A 15,456-nucleotide genomic window follows, 5' to 3' on the forward strand; every position below is an offset into this window, starting at 1 on the left:
TGTAGAATCCTTTTACTAGCTCCTGGGGCCTCTCTGAGGGCTAAGCTAAGAAGATCAAGATTTAATAGGGGTTCTCCCCTGCCTCCCACTCTCACCTCACAGAACAGAGGCTCTCTCTGGTACACTAGAGCTGGTCAATCACGTCAGGTCCCTCCACGAAGGGGTTCTCTACCTCACTGTTCCCCCAACGCCAGCCTCCCTGCAGCCAGCTAATGAGCAAGGACAGAGTGGCCGGCGGGTCAGGCTCACCTTGGAGTTTTTGCCACCACTGCGGCCGGACTGTGAGGAGCAGCTGCGCTGCACGCCCTGCTCCGGAGTGGACGGCGACTTGTCCGAGGAGTGATCTGAGCCCTTCTCCACCATGGTGTCTCCGTCTACGTTCTGCGGGGTTGGTGAGCGAGACCGCTTTCGGAGGATGGGGGAGCAGGCTGGTGTGCTGCGGTTGGAGTTACTGGCAGTGCTGCAGGGGCAGACGGAGAGAGGGAGTGGGGTGACAGGGAGGGGCAGGAAAGACAAGCTGTCAGTAATTGAGGGCCAAAGACAGGTCCCAAGGAGCCAGCTCAGGGAGCCAGGGTTTGGGGCTGGGGAGAAATAGGGACGAAAGGGCCCAGCTATGGCCCACCTATGGACTGCACAGTAATACTGCTGCTGGCCAGGAGGGGGCGGTGGTGCCCACGTGAAATGGAAATAGCAGTAGGAAGGGGTAAGTAGGGCGATTAGACATTTAGAGATTCGTTCATCCAGCCATCCATCTGTCTGTCCATCCACCAAATTTTGTTAGGACCTACCCTCTCCCCCCATTATATGCCAAGAATTGTCTAGGGAAAACGGAATATAAGAGCTGAGAGACTCATTAGAGATCATTTATCAATACTATCAGCTCATTTTATACATGCTGCAAAATTCAGGTTCTACATTTTTTTGCCTCAGAGATATCTGCCCATAAAAAAATAACAAAAATAATCCCACTTTCCAAAGCATTTAAGGAATCATTTCACCAAGGTAGTAAGGACCAGTGCCACAATTCCTATTTTTAAAATAAAGACCAGTACATGGCAAAGAGAACCAAGTGTCCTCTGATCACAGAGGGCTGAGAAACGAAATCGGGGTCTTCTGACTTGTAACTCGCCCACACGTCTATTTTCTTGCAAGCTATGTTATCTCCCGGAGAAGGCAATGGCACCCCACTCCAGTACTCTTGCTTAGAAAATCCCATGGATGGAGGAGCCTGTTAGGCTGCAATCCATGGGGTCGCTAAGAGTCGGACACGACTGAGCGACTTCACTTTCATTTTTCACTTTCATGCATTGGAGAAGGAAATGGCAACCCACTCCGCTGTTCTTGCCTGGAGAATCCCAGGGATGGGGGAGCCTGGTGGGCTGCCGTCTATGGGGTTGCACAGAGTCGGACACGACTGAAGTGACTTAGCATGTTATCTCCTGCTCCCCTTGCCCAGGGCAAAGGTAAACACAGCGGAAGTTCTTACATGCTATGTCCCCTCCCCCAAATTCATTTCCAACAACTACCTTATACACCCACCAAATCCCCTCATACCAAGGCTTGTGCACTTTATAAATATTTATCTTGTGTTCTTAAAGGACTAGAGGAGATGAAGGAAGGAAGAGGAGAGGAAAACTCGATGCAGCCAAGTTCTAACAGGTGTTTGCTTTGCTCTGAGAAAATGGGGAAAGGAAAGGTTATGTAGGAAAGAGATGGAAAACACACAGGAGACAGGAAGGCCAAAGAAGCACAAGGGGAGGGGCTGAGAAGTGGGCAGTCAGGGCAGCGTCAGGCTTTGGGCACTGCCAGATCCAAGGTCATCGGGGCCCCAGGAAACACTCTGGGCCCTCCCTAAGCGAGTGGAGTGCAGGCTGGGGAACTCTGCTGTTTGCATGAAGATCCAGCTGCAACCTCAGATGGCCCACTGGACCCATTTGCAATGAAAACCATCCGCTTTGGGCAGAACCTTCTACCTGGGGATCCTCGGCAGAGAGGACAGGAGGGGAGCCCCAAAGCCCCAGCCAGCAAGTGTGGGAGGAGGGCAGCAGTGGGACCGGGTGAGCCTTTGCCTCCTGGAAGGAAGCTGACGCAGAAACAGAAGGGAAAAACCAATCGCGAGAGGATGTGTGGAGACACTTGTGGCCAATGCTGTGCTTTATCCCCAAACAGAATTTGAAACTCGTTACAGTACCAACAACAACTAGGATTTACAATAAGCGGCTCTTCCAGGTCTCACCACATTGCCAACATCCTTACCCTCTGCTTCCAAACTCATCCACTACGACAAAACCTGGAGAAAGGAAATTACGTTCCTTTCCCTCAGCTGGAAAAGCCGAACATTAAAACGGTGGCAAGTGGATTCTTGGACCCATCCAAAGAGCGGACTCAGGCGCTCATCTCCCTGGGGCAGCCCCCTTTCTTTCAAGCCAATTTCAACCCATGGCCAAGTACTCCAGGGCTGACACCATCTCCTAAGACTGCTCTGCTGGAACAACAGCCAGGAACTCTGCCCCTAACCTCAACCAGTGTGCTCAGAGAAGGACTAACTAGAGAGTGGATGACACCTTGCGCAAGCCCATCTAAAACATACAAACCCACAGGTGGGCTCCCATCTTTTTCTGAGATAAGACATCCTCACACACGGTCATTCCAGCCTTGGGAACAGAAAGGAGGTCCCTTTATCCTTCCTCAAACTCTGCATCCCTGCTGATAAGTGGCTGTTGAGATTCAAGCAAGGGGTGGGCAAAAAATCCCAACCTGGAGGAAACGTACCCCAACTATCCAAAACCTCCTGACTCTCAGGCACCCAGGATGGACATGTCCATGAGATATCCTCCACCCTTAGTGATCCCATGTCAGCTGACCCTCCATATGTCACCCAAAGATGCTGCTTTCAACATGTCAATCAACAGACAATTTACATGCTCATGTGCCACTTCCATCTCTGTGCTTATAAGGCTGTTGATCATTTGCGTTGCTCTTGAAAATCTCTCCCCTTCTTCCTGATGACACACACCTCTCCTATTCCTCTTCCTGTCTCAGCAATTAGTTCCACTCTCGCCTTTCTGCCTATAATTCAGTTCCTCTCCAAAGGCGGGCTCTTCACCGCCCAAGCCATTTCCTGTTTCCTGTGACTTCAACTATGCCTGGAATCAAAGGACTCCTCTACCTGCTTCTGACCCAAATCACACCTGTTAGCTTCAGCCCAACAACCTGCTGCCAACAGGACAGCTCCTCTAAACAGGTATCTCACGAGCACCTCGGATTCAGAGCCGGGCAGGTGGTCTCTCCTCCCAGCCTCCTCCCACTACGGCCCGTCCTCAGTGGCACCACCACTTCCTAGTCTCTCAGGCTGCAAATTCACCACTTCCATGTTCCCCCACAAAAGGTGAGTCGCTGAATCCCATCAATTCCGTTTCCTTAAAGTTCTGGAATGCATCCTTTCGTTCTTTTCCCAGGGTCCTAGTTCAAGTTCTCAATGCTTCTGCCCCAGAGTTTTCTAATAACCTTCTGAGTGGTTTTCTCCTCGCCTTCCCTCTTTTGTGACCATTCATACCTTTGTCCTTTTTAAAAGTCTTCCTAAATAAAAGCTTGATACTACCTATCTGCCCTCTTGAGACATTCATATGAAAGTCTCAAATCCTCAGAATGGAATTCAAAGTTCTCTACCAAAAATCCTTTGACAGTTACCTAGACCTTGATACTTTCTCTCTGTACTCACTTAAAGAGTCCCCACTGGACTTCCCTGCTGGTCCAGTGGCTAAGAGTCCACCTGCCAACGCAGGGGACATGGATTTGATCCCTGGGCCAGGAAGATTCCACATGCCTCAAGGTCACCAAGCCCAGGGGCCGCAACTATTGAAACCTGAGCACCTAGAGCCCGTGCTCTGCACCAAGAGAAGCCACAGCAATGAGAAGCCCGCACGCCACAACAGAGAGAAGCCCCTGCTCAACGCAACTAGAGGAAGCCTGAGTGCAGCAACGAAGACCCAGATCCAGAAAAAAACAAGAGTTCCTATCTTCCAGGCCTGCTTTCTCCCTCTAGTTTTCTCAGCATGCATCCTCTTTCTGACTCCCCACCTGTTCACCACCTGCGCGGGAAACACTCTCCCTTCACATCTACCCAGTGGAGTCTCATTCATCATTTAGGACCCAATTCAACCCCACCTTCTCCAAAAGGCTTTTCTAAATCTTCACCAATGAACTCACCAAAGCACTGATCACACTCTGCCTGGTGTTAAAGCGAAGACCTGCCACTCCTGGGGGCACGTGCCTCTGCACCTTCCCCACCGTTCACCAGGATGCTCTGTAAGTATTAACAGCATGAGCTCAGCTAACATCTGCACCGAGTCTCCTTCCGGGGCAGCTCTCCACACCACCCACGGCTTTAACAGCCCCCAGGATCACGACAGCTCCCACGTTTGTACCGCCAACCTGCTACTATGAACACAAATAGCTAAGTTTATGAACATTTATGAGCTCCTGGCATAATGGAAAGCACTTATTAAGCATTATCTAATTTAATCTTCCCAACCACCCTGCCAAGTATTTAGGGCTGTTGCTAGTCCTACTTTTCAGGTGCTAAACTGAACAACTGACAGAGTAAGTAGTTCGCCCAGCGTCACACAGATGGGTAAGGGGCAGGAGAGGCCTGATCAAATGTGGGCCTGCTGATTACAGAGCTTGTGCTCAGAACCAAGCATTCAATAATGCTTGTTTATTGAGTAAAGCGAATGTAGGATAGATCACAAGGACTGATAGTGAGCTGGGTGAATGGAAAGAAGAATCAACTTTTTGCCTCCAGGCTTCCATCCATTCCCTATGTTGCTGTCAAAATGAACTTTTTACAAAAAGTAAAGCTGTCATTTTTAGCCACCCTCCTCTCTCTGGTTTTCTACCCTTCTTGGAATAATGTGAACTTCAAACTATGGTCAGAAATTCCCCAACTATCACCTCCAAGTACCCTTGAGAGCTCCTGCTTGGCCGCTCCTCCCCGCACACGCTCTGCCTCAGCCATTGAAGCCTGTCCTCAGATCCCTCCCGTACTCGTCCACCCGACACCAGACCTTCCCACACAATGCTCACGCTCAAGACGAGCCCAAAAGCATTCTTACCCCCTACCCCACGCTCCTCCTCCACTCTGATCCCTCACTAAATGAGAAGAAAATGCTTGGAGTCACTAGAGCCCTCACTCAGCAAAACCACCACCAGATTTGCTAGACTGGAAGGACTGGTGCTGAAGCTGAAGCTCCAATACTCTGGCCACCTGATGTGAAGAGCCAACTGACTAATTAAAAAAGACCCTGATGCTGGGAAAGATTGAAGGCAGGAGGAGAAGGGGATGACAGAGAACAAGATGGTTGGCTGACATCCTGACTCAGTGGACAGGAGTTTGAGCAAGCTCTGGGAGATGGTGAAGGACAGGGAAGCCTGGTGTGCTGCAGTCCATGGGGTCACAACTGAGCAACTGAACAGCAACAACAAAACTCTTTTACTAAGCTTCCCCCCCGCCCCCACTTTGGCCACACTGTGCAGCTCGTAGGATCTTAGTTCCCTGACCAGAGATTGAACCCAGGCCCTTAGCAGGGAAACTGCTAAGTCCTGATCACTGGACTGCCAGGAAATTCCTCCTAAAACTCTTATTTTTTAAAAAAAGTTTTACTGGAGTATAGTTGCTTTAAAATGTGTTAGTTTCTGCTGTATAGCAAAGTGAATCAGCTATACATATACACAGTCCCCTCTTTTTATGGATTTCTTTCCTATTCAGGATACCACAGAGCATTCAGCAGAGTTCCCCCTGCTCTACAGTAGGTTCTCATTAGTTATCTATTTATATATAGTATCAATAATGCGTATCTGTCAATCCCAATTCATCCCACCCCCTTCCCCCACTTGGTGTCAATGCATTTGTTCTCTATGTCCATGTCTCTGTTTCTGCTTTGTAAATAAGACCATCTATATCAATTTTTTCAGATCCCACATATATGCATTAATATACAATATTTGGTTTTCCCCCTAAAACTCTTTTACAGGCACTCCATTCTACAGATTCAGCTGTCCTGCTGAACAAATAAAACCTATTCTGATGAATCTTATAATCTCTAATATTGTCTTTCCAACAAACTCTACAATTTGCCTTTAATCTGATACGGCCATCCTTATTAACAATAGTAATACATTATATTTCAAAATCTGCAGGTTTTAAAGCTAAACATGACTGTAGATTTGCTGTAGAAAGAAAAGGAAGACAAGGATTGGAGGAGCTAGTGGACTAAGAACTCCCCTTGTAGATTTTAGAGTTAATATAACCAACTCTTAATTTCACGTAAGCAACCTGAGCAATAGAAGTTATGTGCCTGGCCTAGGTGACAGAACTTCTTACCTGGGTCTTCTGTTCTACAAACATACACTGAGCACCTGGCATAATCCTAGGTGTTCAAGTTCAGGTTCACACTGGTGAGTGAGAAAGGATCTTTATGCTTGGGACACTGCCATCAGGAAGAGCTAGACACATGTTCCTCTCATTTTAATAAAAGCAACAAGCAGTGTGACAGGAAAGAGGAAAGGCATCTTAGACAGGGGTCCATAAACGCTGCCTTGAAGATATGGTCCTTGGGACTTAAGCTGGGTCCTGGAAAATGTGTCAGAGTGAGCCAGGTGAAGGGCATGGTAGTAGGAAGAGAAGGTTCCTGAAAAATCAAAATATGTAAATAAATAAGCCAAAACATCAGCAAGAACAAAAGTATGAAAGCCTAAAATATAAGAGAGCACGGAGTACATAGCACATTACGAGGAACTGTGTGCCTCTGAAGCATGACGTATGTAAGTGAATACTTAGAAAAAGATTCTTGTCATCATCAGCTTTCCTCAATATTAGGTCAGCTGAGACGACCTCCCCTAGTCACTTTTAACCCATTGCAAGGGGCCCAGAGGTCATTCACTCACTTCCCATCTCTCCTGTTTTAAAACCTCCAACAAGACTATGTTAACTCCTCTCCCGGTTACCTTGCTAACAAACAGTGCTTCCTAAAGTCTGACCACAGTCCCACATGCTATAGTGTGGTCCTGGCTTCCCACAGCTAGGTCTGCCTGAAGTCCCCAAGAAACAGGGGCCCAGGGAAAGAGGACCAAGGCCCTTGGCTTTCTGCGGCGACTTTCCTGGCTGCATCTCCCACCCCCACTGGAGACACGGGAGCCACAGCCCCCGTCCTCTTGGCATCCTGTTCCCATCCTCCCACCCGGTGTGGTTGTGTTGGCCCGGGTAGACAGTACCAGCAAGCCAGCTTCCTGATCAGCTACCCACACAGTCTCAGATCCCCGAGCAGAACAGGTCTGGTGCTCCTCATCTAGGTTAACTCGTTTGCTTGCAGCGAAGTCAACTGTTTCTACCCCAGAGATTTCAAGGTATGTACTGGCCACCCCACCCCCAGCAGCTCCATCCGGGCTCTCTGGCCACAGAGCCTTCCAGCCCTGGCTCATTGCCAGTCAGACCCCTCCTCCCCACCCCGATTCTTCATGTTCACTTTCTGGTTCCCCCTGGGCCCAGTTCTGCAAATACCTGGCTGATCAAACTTAACGGCTGTCACAGTTTCAATGTGCTGTATAGGCAATTTTTAAAAGACTGCCCGATACATTCCAGGGCACCCTACTCTGATACAGCACTGGATTAGAAATTTAGAAAGCCAGTTTCAACTGAAACAGTTTGCTGAAGGCCTGCCTGGGCCCTGCAGGGTCAGGATTAATGCCAGGGTGTGGAGTCAGCAGGCTCAGGGTTGAGGCCCAGCTCTGCAACTTGCTGTACAAACCTGGCCCCTAAGCCTTATTTTCCTCATAGGACAAATGAAAAACATGGATACCTATCTCAGAGGACTGTTGTGTTAAATGAAATAACACAAGTGACATAGATCTTTAGTACAGTGCCTGAGACATAATGAATGCTCAATAAATATTTCTGAGCTGATAGTATCAAGGTTTTTGTTCCTCTCTGTAAAAACTGGAATATTATTCTTGCCCTTTTCCCTCAGAGTGGTCTATGAACATGCTTTGAATGCTCCCAAATATTACTTCCCATCAAAGTGAAAGTGTTAGTTGCTCAATCGTGTCCGACTCTTTGCAACCCCATGGAGTGCAGCCCTCCAGGCTCCCCTGTCCACGGGATTCTTCAGACAAGAATACTGGAGTAGGTAGCCATTCCCTTCTCCAGGGGATCTTCCTGACCCAGGGATTGAACCTGGGTTTTATACATTGCAGGCGGATTCTTCACCGTCTGAGTCATCATGGAAGCCCTATTACTTCCTAGTGAAAATTGCTCAGTCGTGCTAGATTATTTGCGACCCCTGGACTATATAGTCCATGGAATTGTCCAGGCCAGAATACTGGAGTGGGTGGCCTTTCCCTTCTCCGAGGGATCTTCCTAAGTGGGAACCAAATCCAACTGGGATGCTTCCTTGAAGTGCAAAATCCCAACCGCACCCCACTCAATAAATGACAATTTCCAGGAAACTGTCTTGTGAATCTGCATTGGAAACAAGCACCATAGCTCATTCTGACGCACTCCAAAATTTGAGAACGAGTGTTCCCATGGACTAATCGTGTAAGTATCATGGGATAAATCTGCTTATAATTCTCTTAAGTATATTAGCTGTTCAGTGTCTACTGGGTGGGTGGACTCGCTGGAACAGAAAATCAGCTGAGCTTGTCAGTTCAGTTCAGTTCAGTCACTCAGTCGTGTCCGACTCTTTGCGACCCCATGAATCGCAGCACGCCAGGCCTCCCTGTCCATCACCAACTCCCGGAGTTCACCCAGACTCACGTCCATCGAGTCAGTGATGCCATCCAGCCATCTCATCCTCTGTCGTCCCCTTCTCCTCCTGCCCCCAGTCCCTCCAAGCATCAGAGTCTTTTCCAATGAGTCAACTCTTCGCGTGAGGTGGCCAAAGTACTGGAGTTTCAGCTTTAGCATCATTCCTTCCAAAGAAATCCCGGGGCTGATCTTCAGAATGGACTGGTTGGATCTCCTTGCAGTCCAAGGGACTCTCAAGAGTCTTCTCCAACACCACAGTTCAAAGGCGTCAATTCTTCGGCGCTCAGCCTTCTTCCCAGTCCAACTCTCACATCCATACATGACCACTGGAAAAACCATAGCCTTGACTAGATGGACCTTTGCTGGCAAAGTAATGTCTCTGCCTTTGAATATGCAATCCAGGTTGGTCATAACTTTCCTTCCAAGGAGTAAGCGTCTTTATTTCATGGCTGCAGTCACCATCTGTAGTGATTTTGGAGCCCAGAAAAATAAAGTCTGACACTGTTTCCACTGTTTCCCCATCTATTTCCCATGAAGTGATGGGACCGGATGCCATGATCTTCGTTTTCTGAATGTTGAGCTTTAAGCCAACTTTTTCACTCTCCACTTTCACTTTCATCAAGAGGCTTTTTAGTTCCTCTTCACTTTCTGCCATAAGGGTGGTGTCATCTGCATATCTGAGGTTATTGATATTTCTCCCGGCAATCTTGATTCCAGCTTGTGTTTCTTCCAGTCCAGCGTTTCTCATGATGTACTCTGCATAGAAGTTAAATAAGCAGGGTGACAATATACAGCCTTGACGTACTCCTTTTCCTATTTGGAACCAGTCTGTTGTTCCATGTCCAGTTCTAACTGTTGCTTCCTGACCTGCATACAAATTTCTCAAGAGGCAGGTCAGGTGGTCTGGGATTCCCATCTCTTTCAGAATTTTCCAGTTTATTGTGATCCACACAGTCAAAGGCTTTGGCATAGTCAATAAAGCAGAAAGAGATGTTTTTCTGGAACTCTCTTGCTTTTTCCATGATCCAGCGGATGTTGGCCATTTGATCTCTGGTTCCTCTGCCTTTTCTAAAACCAGCTTGAACATCAGGAAGTTCATGGTTCACGTATTGCTGAAGCCTGGCTTGGAGAATTTTGAGCATTACTTTACTAGCATGTGAGATGAGTGCAACTGTGTGGTAGTTTGAGCATTTTTTGGCATTGCCTTTCTTTGGGATTGGAATGCAAACTGACCTTTTCCAGTCCTGTGGCCACTGCTGAGTTTTCCAAATTTGCTGGCATATTGAGTGCAGCACTTTCACAGCATCATCTTTCAGGATTTGAAATAGCTCAACTGGAATTCCATCACCTCCACTAGCTTTGTTCATAGTGATGCTTTCTAAGGCCCACTTGACTTCACATTCCAGGATGTCTGGCTCTAGGTCAGTGATCACACCATCGTGATTATCTGGGTCGTGAAGAGCTTGTCAGAGGAACTGCCAATGGAGAAGACCCCAGGGTTGCTGGGACTGGGCATGAAGGTGTGGTTCTCAAAACCATGGACCTCCCTAGTGGCTCAGTGGTAAAGAATCTGCCTGCCAATACAGGAGATACAGGTATGATCCCTGGGTTGGGAAGATCCCCTAGAAAAGGAAATGGCAATGCCTTCCAGTATTCTTGCCTGGGAAATTACATGGACAGAGACGCCTGGTGGGCTACAGTCCACAGAGTCACAAAGAGTCAGACACAACTTAATGACTAACCAATAACATGACACAACACACCTTCTTTTGGTGCAGGAGCTTGATAATTAATCATGAGATCCCATGCCCACAGCCATACTACAAGCACCTCACCCTTCTCTGCCCTTAGTATCATCAAGTTAAAGCTGATTCTGATATACAGTTGTCCCTAATTCCCAACAGCTGACTATTCTGTTAACCAGCCATGCACTTCCCATCCCCATGACAATTCGGAAGTCTCATCAGTAATCCTCCTCACTTCTTTATAATAGCACTGCAAATATCCATGCAAATTAGCCAGCTCCACTTTGAATTTTCCTATAGCACATGTTCGAGTGTCTGAGACAGGAAGGCCCACAGGTGTATTTGCATAACATTTGCATGAAATTTCCATGCTACCTGCAAATGCCTCCATTAGATCTGTCCACCTAAAATGGATCCAAATTCAGAATTTAGGAGAATTCCCTGAAGATGGTTGATTTTCGATTCCTTTCTGTGTTCCTGCTTGTCACATAGTGGCTCTGTACCCATAAATGCACACAACACGGAAGATGGGAAGGGCAGACCCAATCAGAACTTTGTAAAGAAGAAAAATGGCCCAGATCACAAATCCTAATTGGGCTCCACGCTCCCCTTGGGCTCTCCTCCCTGGAGAGCAAAATACCAAGTCATTTAGGAAAAAAACAAACAAACAAACAAAAAACTTCCCAGGCCTGTTCAGTTCTTGTTACAATGTCCTGAAGCTCCTGGTCTTGGCCTTCTTTACCCATGAATACAAAACCACAGTCTCAGGGATGACTGTTCCAGAGTCAGAAGGGCTCATCTGATCCAGTCCTCTCTCTGTTATGGATGAAGCACAGGTCCAGAGAGATGATGTGACTGTCCACCAAGGGGTTAGCAGGAAGCTGGATGAGGTGCTCAGTAGGGGAAGTCTCAGTGACATTCCCCCCCCTCCCCACGCTTTTTAGGATAGCAGATGGGGTGGGGTTTTGAAAGGACAGAAAATGTACTACAGTTCCCCTAAGAGGACCGCCTGGTGACCATGTACAGAGCTCACTATTTGAGAGCCTAGCACTTAGAACCTAGACCTGGCAACAACTTTGCCACTGGGTCCAATTCCTTGTTTAAGGGAGAAAAAGCCAACGGTGCCTTATATGTCACACTGGGATTACCTGGTTGAAGAGAGGGGCCAGACAGCCTCTAAAGAGATGCCCTTTTGTTGCTGTTGGCACTTTTTGCTGGTCTGTTTTATTCTTGCCTGGAGAATCCCATGCACAGAAGGAGAGCCTGGTGGGCTACAGTCAACAGGGTCACAGAATGGGACACAACTGAAGCGACCCAGCATATACAGCATGCATTGTTTATGGCATAGAAGCTCTCTTACCAACTTACGCTAAAGCAGGTCTCTCTCAGCCTGGTTCCAGCACACCACACTCTGGCCAGAATGTAGCATCATGCTACATTTCAGCAAGGTTAAGGATAATGCTCTTCCTTCCTGCCACAATTCATACAATACAACTTCACACCGTGACACAGAGTGGGTCTCCCTCCACTGCCAGAAGACCAAGATTCTGACAGAGATGAACAGCTCGTTCCCTCTTTTCTGTCCTAGTAACTTACTGAAATGCCCTGGGGGCTTTCCAAGTTGGGCCTTTGGGTGAAATAGACACAGTGTTCAGGGACAGGCTCTGTTTGAAATATGGAACCAAGAACGCAGAACTAGATTGTTGCCAGATCAGACCAAGGGCAGGGACACTTTACAAACGGAAGCTCGACAATTCTCCAGACTCACTATCTGGCCAATGGTCACCCCAATATTGGCTCAAAGCGTCCACATGGCCCAGCCCCCATCCCCTCTCTGCACTGTCCCTCACTGGTCCCCATCTCTGTAGCTACTGTGTAAACAATTCAGGGCACTTTTTATGGCCAACAATTTCCACTGACTCATTCTTCCATCCCTATCTTGTTCAAGTACCTATGCGAAGTTAATTAAAAAAAAAAAAAAATCCTACAAAAGGAATGAAAGGTAGCAGAGCCCATCCAAAACATCTGCAGCCAGCTGTCTAATACCTTCTAGGTACATACTAGATGGAGGCTTCCCAGGTGATGCGTGGTAAAGAATCCACCTGAAGATGCAGGAGATTTGGGTTTGATCCCTGGATCAGGAAGGTCCCCTGGAGGAGGAAATGGCAACCCACTTCAGTATTCTTGCCTGGGAAATCCCATGGACAGAGGAGCCTGGCGGGCTACAGTCTATGGGGTTGCAATGAGTAGGACACGACTGAGCACACAGCAGGTACATACTAGATACATTCTCATTAGGGAGTTAACTTAAGCCTGGAAGAATTACTTGTGGATAAGATCTTAGCAGTGACTTCAGTTGTTGATGAATTTATTAATTGACCAGTTAACAAAAAGGCAAGGTCTATGGAAAGTCTTTGGCCAAGGAGAAAGGCAGAAGGGTATCAGTTACCCTTTTACTGGTGTTTCTGGTTCAGAGAGGTGATGGGTGAAGAGAGGGTCAGAGACTAGGCAAAGGTTGCCTGCCTTTTCCAACACAAGCCAAGGAGGACAGATTCTCATCACAGTGGCCACAGGCTCCATCCACCCCACTCCCCCACTCCCTGGCTTTCCTGAAGCTTCTGTTCAGCCCAGAGTTTGGAATTCAATCCAGGAACAGGCATGACAAACACTATTTTTCATTTCCATGGAGACCAGGGCCTGCAATAAAACCAGGACTCCATGCCTGAAATGCCAAAACAGCCTGACCCACTTTCCCCCTTCCGACAAAAACAAAGTAAGTTCATTTGAGTCCTGCCAGAGCTGAGAGACAAGCCAGAGCTCCAGTCATCTCTATGGACATTTCAAAGAGGAACAAATGACGATAACCTCTGAAAATTGATGACGCTACAGAACCAGTGGACATGAATTGTTTTGCCCAAAGGGTGCACAGGCTGCACCAAATCCATTCTGTGTCCTTGTCCTCACCTTCTGGAGGGAGGGACTTGACGGCCAGCAATCCATTCCTGGGATCCACACTCAGGGATCTCCCTCAACTTCTATTGTACCACTTTCTCCTTCCCTCTGTTCTGGCCTCCTTGGATCTTTCTGTTCCTCAAACACACCAAGTTCACCCCTGCCCCAGAACTCTCCCCCTACAGTTCTGAACTCTGATTCCTTTTCAACCTTTAAGTCAAAATTCAAACGTCCCCTCCCTAGAGTAGCCTGTCTTGAAGAACCCCTGCATCTACGGTGCCCTCCCTGTCTCCAGGAGGTCGTCCTCACATCATTCCACTTCCCCACCCCATGGCACTTGTCAGGACTGAGAGTTGTCTTATTTGTTGTTGTTGTCATTCAGTTGCTTACACTGGACTGAACACCCCATGGGGGCCAGGGCCTTGTCTACTGTGTGGTTCCCCAGTGCCTCTAGCTCAGTGGGATCACAGATATGTATTGCATGAATAAAGGAATGAGCTCTTTCAACAACCACTGTTCAGCTACTCCGTTAAGAGATTTCTTTCTCAAGCTTGCCCCAGATCTGCCTTCTGAGAATACCAGCCCATTGGTTCTTATTCTGATTTCTGGATCCATGAAAACTAAAATGTGACATCACTTCCAGACTTTGCTGGCCTGGTCACTTTGTCTAGACATAAGCGTACATGTCTGAGTTTAAATTCTGTGCTGTTTCGTGTACCCTTGAGAAAAGTCCCTTTATCTTTCCATGTATCTGTGTTCCTTGCCGGTTTGATGATCACAACCTAGCTTACTAGGATGGGGGACAGAAGCGTAAAAAAAAAAGCAGCACATCCCCAAAGTAAAGGGGTCCCTATAATCTGTTTACGGAGGGAAAAGGGGGGTTAGAAGTAGAGAGTGAATTTCCAGTTAAGGAACTACATCCTGTTTCTACATTCCGTCCTGTCCACGAAGCAAAGACCAGGAGTAAAACACAAACTGCCGCTATTCACAACTTTAGCTAGCCCCCACTTCCACAGGGCTAGGAGGACAAAGACTTAGCATGAAGCAGAAGATGCTGAAATGAAACACAGGCACTTACTGATGACGGACAGGTTCCCTTCTGAGGCTGTTCACAGCAGGACAAACCTAAAGTCTGGGAGAGAGTCCTGCGGGTTTGCAGGCAGTGCTGGCTGAACGGATCTATAATGACAGTCTGCAGTCTGGAAGCGGCCTTAGTGGGCATGCAATCCCACCCCCCACTGGATGCAGAAGCTCCCTCTTCGAGGCCCTGACAACAGCCACCCAATCCCCACACTTCAGGTTTCCAAGGAGAGAGCACCCACTAGGTGGCTGTGTACATGTTAGAACAGCTCCAAAGTTTTAAGCCCCGTGGTCCTTAGTTTTCCACAATTCTTGGTGATCATTTTCCATCCAGCTATCTCTGAGCTTTACAGTCTTTAGAAATTAAGCTAACTTTGCTGATTGGGTGTCGTTAAACCGGCAATTACTGAACACCTACTACGTATGTGTCTCCTACTGTGTTTTACACATTCTCCCTGAGGGCCCCACGGGACAGCAACTGTGTTGTGGTTCTTTGTAGATACACGGGATTAAATACACATTATTAAACATGATACTGAATACACAAGAGGAACTTAATACATTTACACTTGACTATCAATCTCAATCAAATATAAGTACAATCCACTCAAAATATTTCGGAAGCCTCAATACCACAAACCACTGGGACAAGGCAGGGAATTCAACTGAATAGAACTTCTGGCTTCGTCTAAGTTTGATCCACAAGGGCCCCACCCCCAACTTCTGCAAGAGAAATGTTGCTACTAAAACTACAAGGAGCTTGTGCAGAATCCATCCGTTCCTTCATCTGTTCATCCATCCATCCATCCATCCATCCAATTAACAGCTGAAGAGACACACTCCAAGCCAGATAATGCTCTAGGCATGAGGGACTCA

The 15,456-nt window shown here is 47.6% G+C and overlaps 1 protein-coding gene across 13 annotated transcripts in view; it reads right to left on the reverse strand.

The window, feature by feature from the left end:
• GRAMD1B (GRAM domain containing 1B) overlaps nucleotides 1–15,456 on the reverse strand; it is a 187,479-nt gene that overhangs the window by 48,135 nt on the left and 123,888 nt on the right. For all 13 annotated transcript variants that reach the window (XM_006041850.4, XM_044929584.2, XM_006041849.4 and 10 more), the window contains one exon: nucleotides 250–460. In XM_006041850.4, coding sequence (XP_006041912.3) covers nucleotides 250–460 — 211 coding nt within the window. The remainder of the gene's footprint in view (nucleotides 1–249; nucleotides 461–15,456) is intronic.

This window comes from Bubalus bubalis, chromosome 16 (assembly GCF_019923935.1).
Source record: "Bubalus bubalis isolate 160015118507 breed Murrah chromosome 16, NDDB_SH_1, whole genome shotgun sequence".
NCBI lineage: Eukaryota > Metazoa > Chordata > Mammalia > Artiodactyla > Bovidae > Bubalus > Bubalus bubalis.